The sequence below is a fragment of the Prunus mume genome, linkage group LG6 (assembly GCF_029339155.1).
Source record: "Prunus mume cultivar Tortuosa linkage group LG6, ASM2933915v1, whole genome shotgun sequence".
Lineage (NCBI taxonomy): Eukaryota > Viridiplantae > Streptophyta > Magnoliopsida > Rosales > Rosaceae > Prunus > Prunus mume.
In genome coordinates, this window is record NC_142703.1 from 18,722,711 (window position 1) to 18,739,923 (window position 17,213).

The following is a 17,213-nucleotide window of genomic DNA, read 5'->3' on the forward strand; positions in this document are numbered from 1 at the left end:
CCCCATTTCAATGAGGTATAGATCCATAACTTGTAATATTTAATATACAGACATGTAGTAGTCAATCTCATAGTCAACTTTTTGGGTGTGTTTATAAATGGGTTTTGAGTGTGTGTAATGATGAGTTTTGGGTGTGTTTATATGTTTAAATAGTGCTTGGTTTTATAATTTCAACTATATCTAAATTAGAAGTGAAAATCTTAGCTTGGCAAGCGAAATTTGGGAAATCTCATAAAATAAAACTAAGGAAAATAATCTACCTTATGAAACTTGAAAAGAGAAATATTAATAAATAATAAAAAAGGAAGTGTGGATGTTGCAAATTAAATTCACTAATGAACTTCTCTTCTGAATTAGGTGTACGTAGACATAATTTCCCCCATATAAATACCCCTATCAGCGATCTCACACAGCGGTTATAACTATGCCCTTGTATAACTTAATTGAGGAACAATGGTGAGGGAACCGATACCAGTGCTCTAACTGTTGACCTAAATCTATTATCTAGTAACTGTTAGCTTTTGTGTAATTTGAGTTAAGTAAAGCATGAACCATAAGTCGCAGAGATGGCTCAGCCAAGTTGGTTAGAGAGGATGTGCTCATCACTTTACACCCGAGTTCGAATCGCTCTTCCTTGTAATTTAGATTATATTAATATAAAATATCGTTTGTATTAAAATAATAAAGACCAAAGTCCTTTAATTTGGGAATCATGGTGTAATGGAGTATAACCCACATTAGCGTAGTTGATCAACCACAAGAAATATAATTTTCCAAAGTATGGAGATAAGTTTTCTGGATTGAATAGTATGAAGCATATGGGTTAACCTTGAAGATCATTAGTGAAAAAATAAAAATAAAACCTCAAGTGACACAACAAAGAAATATATATTTTTTGGGTGAAACAAACAAACGAAAATTAGTTTTGCAAATTTAAAACAATAAAAACGCGTTTTAAAACTAAAAAAAGAAAGAAAAAGAAAATACATAAATCTCAGTTCAAATAGGCGAAATGTCTCTGCAGAGGACCAACAGCTCGAACAGCTCCTCCAAAGTAAAGTTCCTGACATTATTTGAAAACCAGCATCTCTCTCTCTCTCTCTCTCTCTCTCTCTCTCTCTCTCTCGTACAAAGTCCATTGGTCGAGAACCAAAATCTGGGCAGATTTGGCCCTTCAGTCGTGAATGGACGCTATCAGAAAGCAAGCCACCAGGCTTCGCGAACAGGTCGCTAGGCAACAACAGGTACTTTCATACCAATCCTAATCCCACCAGATCGAATTTTATTTAATCTCTTTCAATATCTGCACACTATTCTGAATCCGTATTTGATTTTTCTTATTTTAACCAATTTCCCCTTGATTTAGCTCGACTTTCTTTTTCTTTGTTGGTGAAATTTGCAATCTTGTTCTGCATGTAATGCATTATCTTCGTTGGGTTTGTGATTTTCGATTTGTTTCACATTGTATGATCCAACACAACGCATTTGCTTTTTAAAGTCATAAAGTTTTTTATGAATTTTGTTGATTGACATTTGATGTGCACATATGAGTGTAACACATAATTGAGGAGAAGCGATATTAATTGTGTTCTAGCGGCCTTAATTGGTGAATTTCTCGGGGATATTCTTGGCATTTGATGGCTAATCTTGGAAATTTTATTGGGTGAATTGAGAAATTGGTCTATGGAAGATTGCAAAAAGAATACATGGGTAGAACAAAGAAGTATATTTGTTCGTCCATTTGCCTTAAAAAATTAGAGCCTGCAGTGTGTTACGGATACAGGTCAGGCTTGTTCATCCAATGAAAAGTAAAAGTTTTACATAGATATACTCCCTTAAAAGAAATGGATAATCAGTTAAATTAAGGTATGGTTTCACTCAAAAAATTCAATAGAAATTAGCCACTTGAGAAGTTTTGCCAACGAATGTGTCAAGGGATTTCAGTTTCTGCTGTAACTTTGTTCTCCATGTCTTGAAAAGTATATGGTGCATCTTCAACTACATTCCCTCCATTTGAAGCTCCTATTTATTTACATCCGTCTCTGTTATTAATAATATTTTTTTCCTTTTTTTATTGAATAAAATTACATGGCTAAATTAGATTGCATTCTTGCAATAACAAAGGTTTACTTACATTTCAATTTTCATTTGAGCAAAACCAATCATTCTGACTACATTGGGCTTTACTTCAGGCTGTCCTCAAGCAGTTTGGAGCTGGAGGATACGGAGGTTCAGATAATTTAGTTACTGATGAGGCAGAACTCCTGCAGCATCAGAAACTTGAGAGGCTTTACATATCAACACGTGCTGGCAAGGTTGCCTACTACCTTAGTTGCCTCATGTAATTTCAATTCAATTTGTTTGACCTTTGCTTATATAAATTTTAATTCATGTTTTAGCATTATCAAAGGGATATTGTTCGTGGTGTGGAGGGATATATTGTCACTGGGTCCAAACAAGTTGAAATAGGTGAGTTGGTAAAATTTTATGTCATTTGTCAAGCTCATACGTAATCGCTTAAGGACTAAGTTTTATAATAAAAACTGTAACCTTATTGAATAGGAACAAAGTTGTCAGAAGATAGCAGGAAATATGGTGCTGAAAATACATGTACTAGTGGTAGTACATTATCAAGAGCTTCATTAAGCTATGGGCGAGCTCGTGCTCAAATGGAGAAGGAGCGGGGGAATCTATTGAAAGCTCTTGGCACACAGGTGTGTCAAGTTTTCTTCATTTAAACACAAAAGTTTATAGATTCTACTTACATGAGCAATATGTGTTTCTGAATGCTCTTCAGTCCTTGGTGGAAGGACTAATACATTTGCATATTTACGTTGTAGTTACTTTGCATGATAAACTGTAATTGGCCTTCCTTATGAGACGAGTGAAGGGATGTGGATTCAGATACACAATTTTGCTTCATCTTCTATGTTCAAGTTTGTGACAACAGTGAACACAAGTTGTGGCATCCTGAGCTTTGCAAACATTATGCAGAAACTTATGGAAAACTAAGAATTAAAATTGAAGGTTATGTTGTGTGTACTTGAATTATACCAGACATGATATAACAAGTCATTTCTCTTGTGGCATAGCTTACAGCGTTCCTTATAGCGGGATCATATATTAACATAATGTTGAGTTTACGGTACTTCGAGTACAATTTCATCAGAAGTTATCTCAGTTCACTAAAACCTCAAGCCATACCATACTATAAATTGAGAGCAGAGGAACATATATCTTGTTTAGACTGTGGTTCTCTTAGTATAAATTCCCCTAGGCCCTCCAAAGTTAATCCCAGAAGGCATTAGAATTTTGATAAATGACTCTTAGGCCCACTATATTATGCCATTGATATTTGCTTGAAAGATTTATTTTGTGCTCAGCTTTTTATTACAGTTATCCTTTACATTTTGAAGACCATTGTAGGATTTAATTTCAATTAGTTTCTTCGTTCCTGATACTACCAGAGGTTAATGCGAGTGATATGGTGTTTAAAATTGTTATTAGGTGGCAGAGCCATTAAGAGCTATGGTAATGGGGGCTCCATTGGAGGATGCTCGGCATCTTGCTCAACGTTATGATAGAATGCGACAAGAAGCTGAAGCTCAGGTATCTTTAATTTGTGTTTACTAGGGACTATCTGAGTGTTTTATTCTCGCAACATTTTAGACTGGAAAGCATTGTGAGTCTAGTGATGTACCTCATATTTATGCAGTTGGTGACAACTAAATTGATCAGTTGATTTGCTTTTACAAGTATGTCATTGTGCGTTCTTTTGAACCTAGACAGGCTATTGAAGTTTCCAAACGCCAAGTAAAAGTGAGGGAGACACCAGGAAATGCAGAGAATGTTATGAAACTGGAAGCTGCAGAGTCAAAGCTGCAAGATTTGAAGTCAAATATGGGAATATTAGGGAAGGAAGCTTCTGCAGCAATGGCAGCTGTTGAGGCTCAACAACAGAGGTTGACTCTCCAGCGCCTCATTGCTATGGTAGTACAAGTTCTCTCAAAATATACTATGAGTTAAATATGCAGTATCAGTAAATCTTTGGCTGAGATGTATGGGGTATTAGTGTTTAAACTTTCTTCTTGTCAACTTTGTTCTGGATTGAAGGTTGAGGCAGAACGTACTTATCATCAGAGGATCCTTCAGATACTCGATCAACTTGAAGGAGAGGTAAGCAGTCGTGCTACAACACCCACCAACCCCCCTTTCTCTCTCTCACTTTTCTGAGTTACAGCAAAATCCAACGCATCAATTGATGATTTTATGTAATCTTTTTCTGATATTGATAGATGGTATCAGAACGACAACGAATTGAAGCGCCTCCTAGCCCTACTGTTGATAACACCATGCCTCCACCCCCACCTTATGACGAAGTTAATGGCATATATGCTTCTCAAACACATAATGGATCGTCAGACATCATGAATTACTTCTTAGGGGAGGTTAGTAATGAATGAAAGTTCTACATTCTTATTGCTTAAATGATGCAACACTTGAAGGCTGTTCAATATGTGTTCGCTCATTTGTGTTTATTTGTCAATTTATTGCAGGTTATGTTTACATATCAAGCGGTATCTGACGTGGAGCTCAGTTTGTCAGTTGGAGACTATGTAGTTGTGCGAAAGGTTTATAACTTTCTGAGATACTATACTTAAGCTACATTGATCCTTAAAATTTGAATTAGGGTAGCCCAGGGCGTGGATTTGGACTAACCCAAGATCTAATCTAAATAGAAAAAGGGACCAATCTATTGTTGTATTTAATTATGGTAATTAATATATTTCAACTGGATCCACTTTAGGTTTGCTGGGTTGACAGCAACAATTAGATATAGTCCAGCTGGTTTTTACCAGGCTTAAACTGTGTCGTATTTCGGGTTGCCTGTTATCTGAGGCAAGTCATTGAATCCAGGTTGCAGATTGCAGCCTAGTTCCTTTATTTGAAAGAAAGGCCATGTCATATTCCTACAAATAGTGTTTTGGCTCATAACTCATGATGGGATTGCTTAGCTTGATTTGTATTTTGTCCTCTCAACAGGTGACAAACAATGGTTGGGCAGAAGGTGAATGCAAAGGCAGGGCAGGCTGGTTCCCATTTGGATACATTGAAAGAAGGGAACGAGTACTTGCAAGCAAGGTGGCAGAAGTGTTCTAAAGTTTGTGCATGGGTTGGATTATGAGCAGAGTGTTTTTTCTTTTCTTTTCTATGTGTATGTTTTTTATATCTAATTGTACTCAAACGATGGAGCATGCGGCGTTCGAATAGAAGAACGTGTATCCTCTCCCTTTTGAAGTGATGTATGTAGATACTAAATTCTTTCTATCTATTGATTGATGAGCAACGTTTATTTTTTATTATTTATGGTATATCCTCTCTATCTTTCCTTTCTCTTGTTTGTTATATTCAACAAATGACGATCACTTTGAATTCTTCGCTCCATATCATTGTTCTTATTAATCTCAGTTTTCTCTTGTTTCTGTGTTTTTGTTCGTTAATAAATGGCTTTTCAAAACAGACTGAAATTCACGGCCAAATCAAGCAGAGTGCCCATGAGTCAAAATGTCCTTGCCAAGGTTAATTTTTTATTTGGTCATAGGGTACTTGAAACACATTTCTAGAAGACCAAAAAAAAAAAAAAAGAAACACATTCACACAGAAAAATTATTGCCAATTGCCTGAAATGAGAAGCAAGAATTTCATAAGAAATATTTTTTTCAGTAATATCATCATGAGTCATGTGCGATAGCAATACCAAATCAAGTACCACAAGTTGCGGGGTCCTCACGTAGTATTTATATAAGGAAAACATTAGGTCTCATACATGTCATGCAATCGAATTTGACGAATTTATCGACGGACTTTACGGTATGAGGCAATGTGATATTAAAAAAGTGAGTTTGTGACGAATTTATCGACGGACTTTACCTAGACCCTTACTGTAGAATGCACCATGCACCTATATTCAATTCTCGCATTCTTAAATAAGTTTCAATAAAAAAATAATATCAATTCAAAATTTTAATATTATTTCTTTAATCTTCATTTTCTGGTCAGGTTCTTTAATTTTACATAACTAGTAAGTTTTTTTTTTCTAGACATGACGTGCGCTATTTCTTTAAAAACGCCCGTGTTGAAAAACCTCATATCTAACTCAATTTCCTTTAACTATGTCGGAATGGTTAATCGCTTAGCATGTAGGTCCTAAAGCCCAAAAATTAATACTTAAAATAAAAAATCGAAGCTCTAAAATATCATTCGATACCTAAAATAATCAACTCTATCAATAAATGGAAATAAAATTGAATAAAAATGGCGCATAAGTGAGATCGTCCGTCCTTAAAAGGAAGAACGAACGTCCATCTTAGAACAACTAACATTCAGGCCGAAAGAAAAAATAGTATATAATGTACGTAGTCTATCTATAACAGTTCAACCGCATATTAACCCTAATGAGCATAGCCATTTCATTTTCTTTAGTGCGCATGCAACTTGACCTAGTCTTCCACTGAAAAAGTAGCAAATGCTGATTAAATTCTCTGATAATAGATGTACGACATCCAATGAGCACACAAAGCTTCACACACTTCATAAATTTCCAACAAAACAAAAAATCACACTCAATTAATAAATCAATTTTCGAAGACCACATTGTAGAATGCTTTGAAAATGAGAAATTGTAGACATTTGATAAGCTTGAATTCTTCTCAACATCATTTCTGGAAAACTTCCTCCACAACAAGAAGAACTCAACCTTATATTGGGTGGGTAAGACTTTTGACTAGATCCCAAAATTTTTACAAACTTCCCATATATATGGCTATATAGTGTGCTCATGGATGGAACAAGGTAAATCCATTTTGAGCCTCATAAATCAAACATGCTGTTCTCCAAATCAATCCCTCTTTCACTACAAACAAAAATGGCAACAATCACTATTATTTGGTGATATTTGCTTGTTGCGGTGACTAAACCAGCCAATGTTACCAAATAATGGTGACTATTGTCAATTTTTTTTATAGTGCACTTAAATGTTAGTCATAGAGAACTTGTTTTTGTTATCAATTTGCCCAAAGAAGCTTTTGTATGAGTACTTTAAAAAAGCAATTATCATACCAAATTATGGCTCCCTTAGGCCTTCTCCAACCCATGAGGGGCTAAACCCAATTTTTCCCCCTTCAAAAAGTAACTATTTGGGTTTTGCCCGGACTCAAATCGTTTTTTCTCCCAACCCTCCGAACTCAAATTTTAAGTCCACAACTTTATTAAATTGTTTAAGAATGATTTAAGTCTAATTTTTTTTTTTAATGGAATAACTTTTCTTCATTCAATCTTTTTAAATAACTTCATAATTAAATTTATCGACGGACTTTACCCTAAACCCTTACTGTAGAATGCACCATGCACCTATATTCAATTCTCGCATTCTTAAATATAGTTTCAATAAAAAAATAATATCAATTCAAAATTTTAATATTATTTCTTTAATCTTCATTTTCTGGTCAGGTTCTTCAATTTTACATAACTAGTAAGTTTTTTTTTCTAGACATGACGTGCGCTCTTTCTTAAAAAACACCCGTGTTGAAAAACCTCATATCTAACTCAATTTCCTTTAACTATGTCGGAATGGTTAATTTAGAATGTAGGTCCTAAAGCCCAAAAATTAATACTTAAAATAAAAAATCGAAGCTCTAAAATATCATTCGATACCTAAAATAATCAACTCTATCAATAAATGGAAATAAAATTGAATAAAAATGGCGCATAAGTGAGATCGTCCGTCCTTGAAAGGAAGAACGAACGTCCATCTTAGAACAACTAACATACAGGCCGAAAGAAAAAATAGTATATAATGTACGTAGTCTATCTAGAACAGTTCAACCGCATGTTAACCCTAATGAGCATAGCCATTTCATTTTCTTTAGTGCGCATGCAACTTGACCTAGTCTTCCACTGAAAAAGTAGCAAATGCTGATTAAATTCTCTGATAATAGATGTACGACATCCAATGAGCACACAAAGCTTCACACACTACATAAATTTCAACAAAACAAAAAATCACACTCAATTAATAAATCAATTTTCGAAGACCACATTGTAGAATGCTTTGAAAATGAGAAATTGTAGACATTTGATAAGCTTGAATTCTTCTCAACATCATTTCTGGAAAACTTTCTCCACAACAAGAAGAACTCAACCTTATATTGGGTGGGTAAGACTTTTGACTAGATCCCACAATTGTTACAAACTTCCCATATATATGGCTATATAGTGTGCTCATGGATAGAACAAGGTAAATCCATTTTGAGCCTCATAAATCAAACATGCTGTTCTCCAAATCAATCCCTCTTTCACTACAAACAAAAATGACAACAATCACTATTATTTGGTGATATTTGCTTGTTGCGGTGACTAAACCAGCCAATGTTACCAAATAATGGTGACTGTTGTCAATTTTTTTTATAGTGCACTTAAACGTTAGTCATAGAGAACTTGTTTTTGTTATCAATTTGCCCAGAGAAGCTTATGTATGAGTCCTTTAAAAAAGCAATTATCATACCAAATTATGGCTCCCTTAGGCCTTCTCCAACTCATGAGGGGCTAAACCCAAATTTTTCCCCTCCAAAAAGTAACTATTTGGGTTTTGTCATGACTCAAATTGTTTTTTCTTCCAACTCTCCAAACTCAAATTTTAAGTCCACAACTTTATTAAATTGTTTAAGAATGATTTAAGTCTAATTTTTTTTTTTAATTTATGGATAACTTTTCTTCATTCATTCTTTTTAAATAACTTCATAATTAAATTTTTTTTGAACAATTTGACCTAAAAAAATTGAAATTCCACAAATATAATTTGACCTATATTAATTTAAAATATTGTTTTGACCATTGGATTTAAATTTCAGCCGTTGGATCTTTTTTTTTTGCCATTAAAATAGTTTAGATTTAATCTAGATCGTTGATTTAAGTTACATTTATAATTTTAAATTAAAAAAAAAAAAACCAAACAAGAGACAAGTGGTGGACAAGCAGACAAACTTGAACGACACAGATGTCATGACCCATATTTGGTCCAAATGACTTTTCCCAAATTTTGGGTTGGGAGAGATTTTGGGCAATATTTTGGGTTTAAGTCCTTGAGTTGGAGATGACCTTACTACAAGGGCAGCGCTCACGAAGCTCTTTGCTTGCATCAATCACACAACTATTGCAATTTTTGCTCGAGACATCGCCGTGGCAAAGGGCCAGGCCATTCACTTGGTTTTGGGCATGGAGGAACTTTAGTGTATAGAAGTTTGAACAACAAATTCAAGTTGACACCATATGAACTAGTAGCAGTGTAGTTTTCTGGGCTGAAACAAAAATAGTACAGTGGGGAAGCACCAATGGCTGAATGGTGGAGGGAACAATGTTTCTTGGTCTTCTGTTCATTTTTCGTCGAAATATATGCTCCCACTCCCACACAAGCAATATCCTTCAATTTCGTGGCCAGCTTGAATTCGTCTTTCAACATCACTTGTGGAAGCTTCCTCTACAAGAAGTCAAAAGCCCATAACCAGGCTTGTCATAGTCTGTGGGTAAGACTTTTGACTAGATCCCAATTTAAAATAGTCAGCAATTTCAACTCCGACCGGCCATGACAGATATTTTTAGAAACCTCCCATATATGTATATATATTGTGTTCATGGATAGAACAATTTAAACCCAATTTTTTGAGTCTCATAAATCCATCATGATATTCTTCAAATCAATCCCTCTTTGTTTCTTGGTCCTCTGTGTTTTCCACCATTCAGCCATTGGTGCTTCCCCACTGAAGCATTTTTGTTTCAGCCCAGAAAACTACACTGCTGATAGTTCATATGGTGCCAACTTGAATTTGTTGTTCAATCTTTTATACACCAAAGTTCCTCCTTCTGGCTTTGGCCTTGGTTCAACTGGCCATGCCCAAAACCAAGTGAATGGCCTGGCCCTTTGCCGCGGCGATGTCTTGAGCCAAAACTGCAGTACTTGCGTGATTGGTGCAAGCAAAGAACTTCGTGAGCGTTGTCCTTATAGCAAAGGAGCCATAATTTGGTATGATCATTGCCTCTTAAAGTACTCAGACGTGAACTTCTTTGGGAAAATTGATAACAAAAACAAGTTCTCTATGACAAACGTCCAAGCGGTAGAGAATAATCCCACACTCTTCAATGAGAAAGTTAAGGAATTGTTAAGTGGGTTATCTAATGAAGCCTCCGATGCTAATCAAGTTTTATGCTACCGGAGAGGTACAACTTGATACATTCACAACGTTATATGGTATTGCTCAATGCACGAGGGACCTCTCTAATGTTAATTGTAAGAAATGTCTTGATGTTGCAATAAGTGAACTGCCAAACTTGTTGTGATGCAAAACGAGGTGGGCGTGTTGTAGGTGGGAGTTGCAATGTTGGATTTGAACTTTACCCCATTGTTGGTACTTAGCTAGATCATAATTGCTATAAAAAATTAAAAAAATTGTAATTGGATCAGTGTATTATTATATATGCTACAAATAAATGAAGGCTGGTAGCTTATTGCCTAATTTGTCCAACCATCTCATTCTATGATCTAGTTAAATTTCGGTAGAATTCTTGAGCTGATCTGCAGTATTCATTCAAATAATTGAAAAACTGAAACTCTGCATAAACTACATGGTGCAAAGTGTAATTACAAGAATGCCCTCGAGTTGAAGAAATATATCAAATAAGTTAAAACACATTTTTGTGATGACAATTAATATTCCCAAATAAAAACGATAATAAATCAACAAGGTCACAAGCTGCGACCTCTGGCAGAGCTGGTGCTTGAGACTCAACAAATTGTTCCATCTGAGCCTTTAACTCTTGCAACATACTTCTTGTTTCCATGGCCTCCTGACGTAGAGTATCAATCTCCAGTTGCTGCTTTTCCACAAGAATCTCTGCAGCAGCAACCCTCTCACGTAAGGCAAGCATCTCATTTTGATCATCATGAATATCATGATGATCATGATCAGATGTTGTCGTTGATGGTGATGTGGCATTGGGGCGAAAGAAAGACGTGAAGCGAGAAAAATTAATAGACTTATTGAAGCTCCGGGACGAATTAGGGTCATTCATGCTGGGTGTAGTTTCTGCGGGATCTATATCGCTTGTGATGGTGTTTTCTTTGTTACAAAATTTCACTTTAGAGTACAATCCCAGTCTAATTGTTGTGTTCAGTTTTGTAAGGCCTGGTGGCAATGGAGGGCTTGATTCTCCATCAGTGCAGCTCTCAAAGCTCACATCTGTCTCATGAAGCTGTTGGGCGCCTTCCTCTTGGAAGTTTTCTAGGGTTGAGGAGGAGGCGGAGGATTCTTCAAATATGGTACTTAATGTTACTGACATGATGGTTTTCCAAATATACTCTGCTGATCAAGGCAAGAGATACACAATTAATATAAACCTAGAATAAATAAATATATAAACAGTAAGAGCAAGTTTTGGAAAATTCAATTACCTTTTAATTAGTCTTGATGCCAAAAAGATGCTGCAGAGTTTTACAAGAACAAATACTAGCTATAACAAAGTATCGAAGAAAACAAAGAAATTAAAGTAGCTGGCCCCAAAACCGTTTTGGTTCGTCAAAATTTGGTCCTATTCTCCACTTCAACCATGTCCTAACACTTCATTGGCCTCATCATTGACCTCCCTTCTAATGGATAGATCTAGATAAGTATCTAGTCCTAGCATCAGAAACTCTGATATAGCAGTTAGGCCATTTAAGACCTCTCTAATTGTTGCCAATGAGGTCTAGTTCAGTGGAAAAGGGGCTTGATTTGTATACTAGTGGTCTCAAGTTCGAATTTTTGTGGCACATTGATAGTGTGTGTGTTTGTGTGTAAGAAACCTCACACCCCACTGTAGTTTAGACTATCACTTACATTAAAAAAAAAGAAAAAAAAAGAACATCTCTAATTGGTTTTAGCATTTGAGTGTCATTAATAGGCTTCATTTTGTTTTCGTTAGTTAGATTTTCATTCATTAAATCCGAGATTTATTTTTTAGAATCATTCAGTGTCACATTGAATTTTAGTTTTGTTCTCGTGGGAGCAAAAATTAAGCTAGTCAGTTGGTTTTTGGTACAGCAAAACTGTATTGTATTTCGGATTGCCTGTTATCTGAGGCAAGTCATTGAATCCAGGTTGAAGATTGCAGCCTAGTTCCTTTATTTGCGTATATTTCTTCTTCTTCTGGTGAATAAATAAAACTAATTAAACGAAGAAAGAAGGGTCATGTCATATGCCTAGTACATGTAGTATTTTGGTTCATAACTCATGATGGGAATGCTTAGCTTGATTTGTATTTTGTTATTTCAACAGGTGACAAACAATGGTTGGGCAGAAGGTGAATGCAAGGGCAGAGCAGGCTGGTTCCCATTTGGATACATTGAAAGAAGGGAACGAGTACTTGCTAGCATGGTGGCTGAAGTGTTCTAAAGTTTGTGTATGGGTTGGATTATGAGCAGACTTTTATTTTATTATTATTAATTTTTTTCAGATGAGTTTCTGAATGATTTGATTTTGTTTGCTTGCTAATGCCTCCAAATTTCCTTGTCAAGCACCATGAAATAAAAAGTAGTATATAAAGGACTTACTAGTCTATCTAGAACTGTTCAATTGCACCAAGCCTAATGAGCTTGATCCCACGACTCTGTCATATCTGCATTGCAATACTGCATTATATATATAATGCATAGCCATTTCAATTTCTGTCGTGTGGGAAACTTGACCTAGTCTTCCACTGAAAAGTAGCACATGCTAATTTTCTGATGTACATGACAACCAACGAGCACACAAAAGAAAAAAAATCACAATATATAATTTAATTTTCCATGTGAAATTTTAGACATTTGACATTTAATCATGAAAAATACTTTCTTCGTTATCCTGTAATTAGGAACACTTATATTCTTTATCAATGAAATTATTCCCTTGTAATTAGGAACTCCTACATTATTCTCCAATGATAGTATGATATGTGTGTAAAAAAAATTTCCTTATGTATTTTTTATAAATTATTTTTGAATATGTATCAAACGTGATTTGCACAATGGAAGAATATCTCCTTTCAGGAGAGGAGAGACAAGCAACATCCTTTAATTATTCGTGGCCAGCTTGAATTCGTCTTTCAACATCATTTGTGGAAAGCTTCCTCCACAACATGTCAAAACCCACCAAGTGATATCCAGGCTTATTATATTGGGCGGATAAGCCTTTTGACTAGATCCCAATTTAAAATAGTCAGCAATTTCAACTCCTGCCATGACAAATATTTTTAGAAACTTCCCATATATATATATATATTGTGTTCATGGATAGGACAATTTAAACCCAATTTTTGAGTCTCATAAATCCATCATGATATTCTCCAAATCAATCCCTCTTTGTTTCTTGGTCGTCTGTTTTTTCCACCGTTCAGCCATTGGTGCTTCCCACTTTACCATTTTTGTTTCAGCCCAGAAAACTACACTGCTAATAGTTCATATGGTGCCAACTTGAATTTGTTGTTCAATCTTTTATACACCAAAGTTCCTCCTTCTGGCTTTGGCCTTGGTTCAACTGGCCATGCCCAAAACCAAGTGAATGGCCTGGCCCTTTGCCGCGGGGATGTCTCGAGCAAAAAGTGCAATACTTGTGTGATTGGTGCAAGCAAAGAGCTTCGTGAGCGTTGCCCTTATAGCAAGGGTGCCGTAATTTGGTATGATCATTGCCTCTTAAAGTACTCAGACGTGAACTTCTTTGGGCAAATTGATAACAGAAACAAGTTCTCTATGGCGAACGTCCAAGCGGTAGAGAATAATCCCACACTATTCAATGAGAAAGTTAAGGAATTGTTAAGTGGGTTATCTAATGAAGCCTCCGATGCTAATCCAAAGTTTTATGCTACCGGTGAGGTACAACTCGATACATTCACAACGTTATATGGTATTGCTCAATGCACGAGGGACCTCTCTAACGTTAATTGTAAGAAATGTCTTGATGTTGCAATAAGTGAACTGCCAAACTGTTGTGATGCAAAACGAGGTGGGCGTGTTGTAGGTGGGAGTTGCAATGTCGGATTCGAACTTTACCCCATAGTTGGTACTTAGCTAGATCATAATTGCTAAAAAAAAAATAAAAAATTTGTAATTGGATCAGTGTATTATTATTTATGCTACAAATAAATGAAGGCCGGTAGCTTATTGCCTAATTTGTCCAACCTCATTCTATATGATCTGGATATGTTTCCGTAGAACTCTTGAGCTAGATATTCTAATAATTGAAAAAAAAAAATATTGACCATTACTGTTATTTGATGCAGATAGTTAATTACAAGAATACCCCTGAGGTAAAGAAATATATCAAATAAGTTAAAGATATCTGGTTAGATACGAAAAATACAATATTCCCAAATCAAAATGACAATAAATCAACAAGGTCACATGCACCTATATTCACCTAAAAAAAAACAGATATCTGGTTGATCCGTACACTTGTGGAAAAAAATAAATCCAAGAACTCTTTTTGTAGAATGCACCATGCACCTTTATTCAGTTCTCGCATTCTTAAATATTCATTTAAATAAAAAAAATAATATCAATTCCAAAATTTGATATTATTTCTTTAATCTTCATTTTCTGGTCAGGTTCTTTAATTTTATATAACTAGTAAGTTTTTTTTCTAGACATGACGTGCGCTCTTTCTTAAAGAACGCCCATGTTGAAAAACCTTATATCTAACTCAATTTCTTTTAACTTTATCAGAATAGTTAATCGCTTAGAATGTAGGTCCTGAAGTCCAAAAACTAATACTTAAAATCTAAAATCGAATTTCTTAAATATCACTTGATACCTTAAATAATCAACTCTATCAATAAATGGAAACAAACGTACGAAAAAAAAAATAGTATAATGTACGTAGTCTATCTAGAACAGTTCAATCGCATATTAACCCTAATGAGCATACCCATTTCATTTTCTTTAGTGCGCATGCAACTTGACCTACTCTTCCACTGAAAATTATCATACCAAATTATGGCTCATTACTATAAGGGCAGCGCTCACGAAGCTCTTTGCTTGCATCAATCACACAACTACTGCAATTTTTGCTCGAGATATTGCCGCGGCAAAGGGCCAGGCCATTCACTTGGTTTTGGGCATGGAGGAACTTTAGTGTATGGAAGTTTGAACAACAAATTCAAGTTGGCACCATATGTACTAGTAGCAGTGTAGTTTTCTGGGCTGAAACAAAAATGGTACAGTGGGGAAGCAATGTTTCTTGTTCTTCTGTTCATTTTTCGTCGAAATATATGCTCCCACTCCCACACAAGCAATGTCCTTTAATTATTCGTGGCCAGCTTGAATTTGTCTTTCAACATCATTTGTGGAAGCTTCCTCACAACAAGTCAAAACAGTCAAACAAAGTAGGGCAAATATATTCAGATATGCTCGTATAAATTTGTATATATGGGAGTTTCACTAAAACACCCATTCTTATATTTATGGGAGTTTCACTAAAACACCCAAAATGGAGGTTGAAATTATAAAAAAACCCAAGCACTATTTAAACATATAAACACACCCAAAACCCATCATTACACACACTCAAAACTCATTTATAAACACACCCAAAAAGTTGACTTTGGGGTTAATTTTGGGTGTGTTTCTATGTTTAAATAGTGCTTGGGTTTTTTTATAAATACATGTTTAGGATTGGGTTTATTTATAAATTTGTATATATTTATTCTTCTTCTCCAATATGGAGGTATTTATAAAGAAGTACAATCCTAAATAAAATAGGAAATAAATCCAAATTACAATAAAAAATAAATATAAATTACAAGAGGAAATAAATCTCAATTATAATAGACTAGATAAATGAGTAAGTAACAAAAATCCTAACATAATAAGAAACCAAAATTCTAACTAAGTAAGGAATCGCCAACGAAACCCCATAACCAGGCTTGTTATAGTCTGTGGGTAAGACTTTTGACTAGATCCCAATTTAAAATAGTCAGCAATTTCAACTCCGCCCAGCGGCCATGACAGATATTTTTAGAACTTCCCACATATGTATATATATGTTGTGTATAGAACAATTTAAACCCAATTTTTGAGTCTCATGAATCCATTATGATATTCTTCAAATCAATCCCTCTTTGTTTCTTGGTCCTCTGTTTTTCCCACCATTCAGCCATTGGTGCTTCCCCACTTTACCATTTTTGTTTCAGCCAGGAAAACTACACTGCTAATAGTTCATATGGTGCCAACTTGAATTTGTTGTTCAATCTTTTATACACCAAAGTTCCTCCCTCTGGCTTTGGCCTTGGTTCAACTGGCGATGCCCAAAACCAAGTGAATGGCCTGGCCCTTTGCCGCGGCGATGTCTCGAGCAAAAACTGCAACACTTGTGTGATTGGTGCAAGCAAAGAGCTTCGTGAGCGTTGCCCTTATAGCAAGGGAGCCGTAATTTGGTATGATCATTGCCTCTTAAAGTACTCAGACGTGAACTTCTTTGGGCAAATTGATAACAGAAACAAGTTCTCTATGGCAAACGTCCAAGCGGTAGAGAATAATACCACACTATTCAATGAGAAAGTTAAGGAATTGTTAAGTGGGTTATCTAATGAAGCCTCCGATGCTAATCCAAAGTTTTATGCTACCAGTAAGGTACAACTCGATACATTCACAACGTTATATGGTATTGCTCAATGCACGAGGGACCTCTCTAACGTTAATTGTAAGAAATGTCTTGATGTTGCAATAAGTGAACTGCCAAACTGTTGTGATGCAAAACGAGGTGGGCGTATTGTAGGTGGGAGTTGCAATGTTGGATTCGAACTTTACCCCATAGTTGGTCCTTAGCTAGATCATAATTGCTATAAATAAATAAATAAAATTGTAATTGGATCAGTGTATTATTATATATGCTACAAATAAATAAAGGATGACCACAACATGGTTTTATCACCACTATTTAACGCTTAAGAATTTCTCCACCAAAAAAAAAAAAACTTGTTTTTCTTCATTGTAATTAGAACAAAATGCAGTAACCAACATATTGGAACCAGATGTGCAGGCAAAACCCTTAAAACCCATCTCCCAATTTCTATTATTCTTTTCTCAAACCCTAACCCCAAGCTCCCCAATCCCCACCTGCTGTAGTGTCGCCGATGTATTTCCACTGCCG

General features: G+C 35.4%; 1 protein-coding gene and 3 pseudogenes across 1 annotated transcript; all 4 read left to right on the forward strand.

The window, feature by feature from the left end:
- The first annotated feature begins 1,010 nt into the window (after nt 1–1,010).
- Nucleotides 1,011–5,363, forward strand: LOC103335733 (SH3 domain-containing protein 2). Its single transcript, XM_008238765.3, has 10 exons — nt 1,011–1,244; nt 2,193–2,315; nt 2,400–2,469; nt 2,563–2,714; nt 3,508–3,609; nt 3,790–3,990; nt 4,114–4,176; nt 4,296–4,448; nt 4,557–4,631; nt 5,044–5,363. Exons 1-10 carry the CDS (start codon nt 1,185–1,187, stop codon nt 5,158–5,160), a joined length of 1,116 nt encoding a protein of 371 aa, XP_008236987.2. The 5' UTR covers nt 1,011–1,184; the 3' UTR covers nt 5,161–5,363.
- A 4,327-nt stretch (nt 5,364–9,690) lies between these two features.
- Nucleotides 9,691–10,577, forward strand: LOC103335775 (antimicrobial ginkbilobin-2-like protein pseudogene; annotated as a pseudogene).
- Nucleotides 10,578–13,397: 2,820 nt separating this feature from the next.
- LOC103335734 (antimicrobial ginkbilobin-2-like protein pseudogene) lies at nt 13,398–14,235 on the forward strand (annotated as a pseudogene).
- Nucleotides 14,236–16,156: 1,921 nt separating this feature from the next.
- Nucleotides 16,157–16,888, forward strand: LOC103335776 (antimicrobial ginkbilobin-2-like protein pseudogene; annotated as a pseudogene).
- Nucleotides 16,889–17,213: the final 325 nt, after the last annotated feature.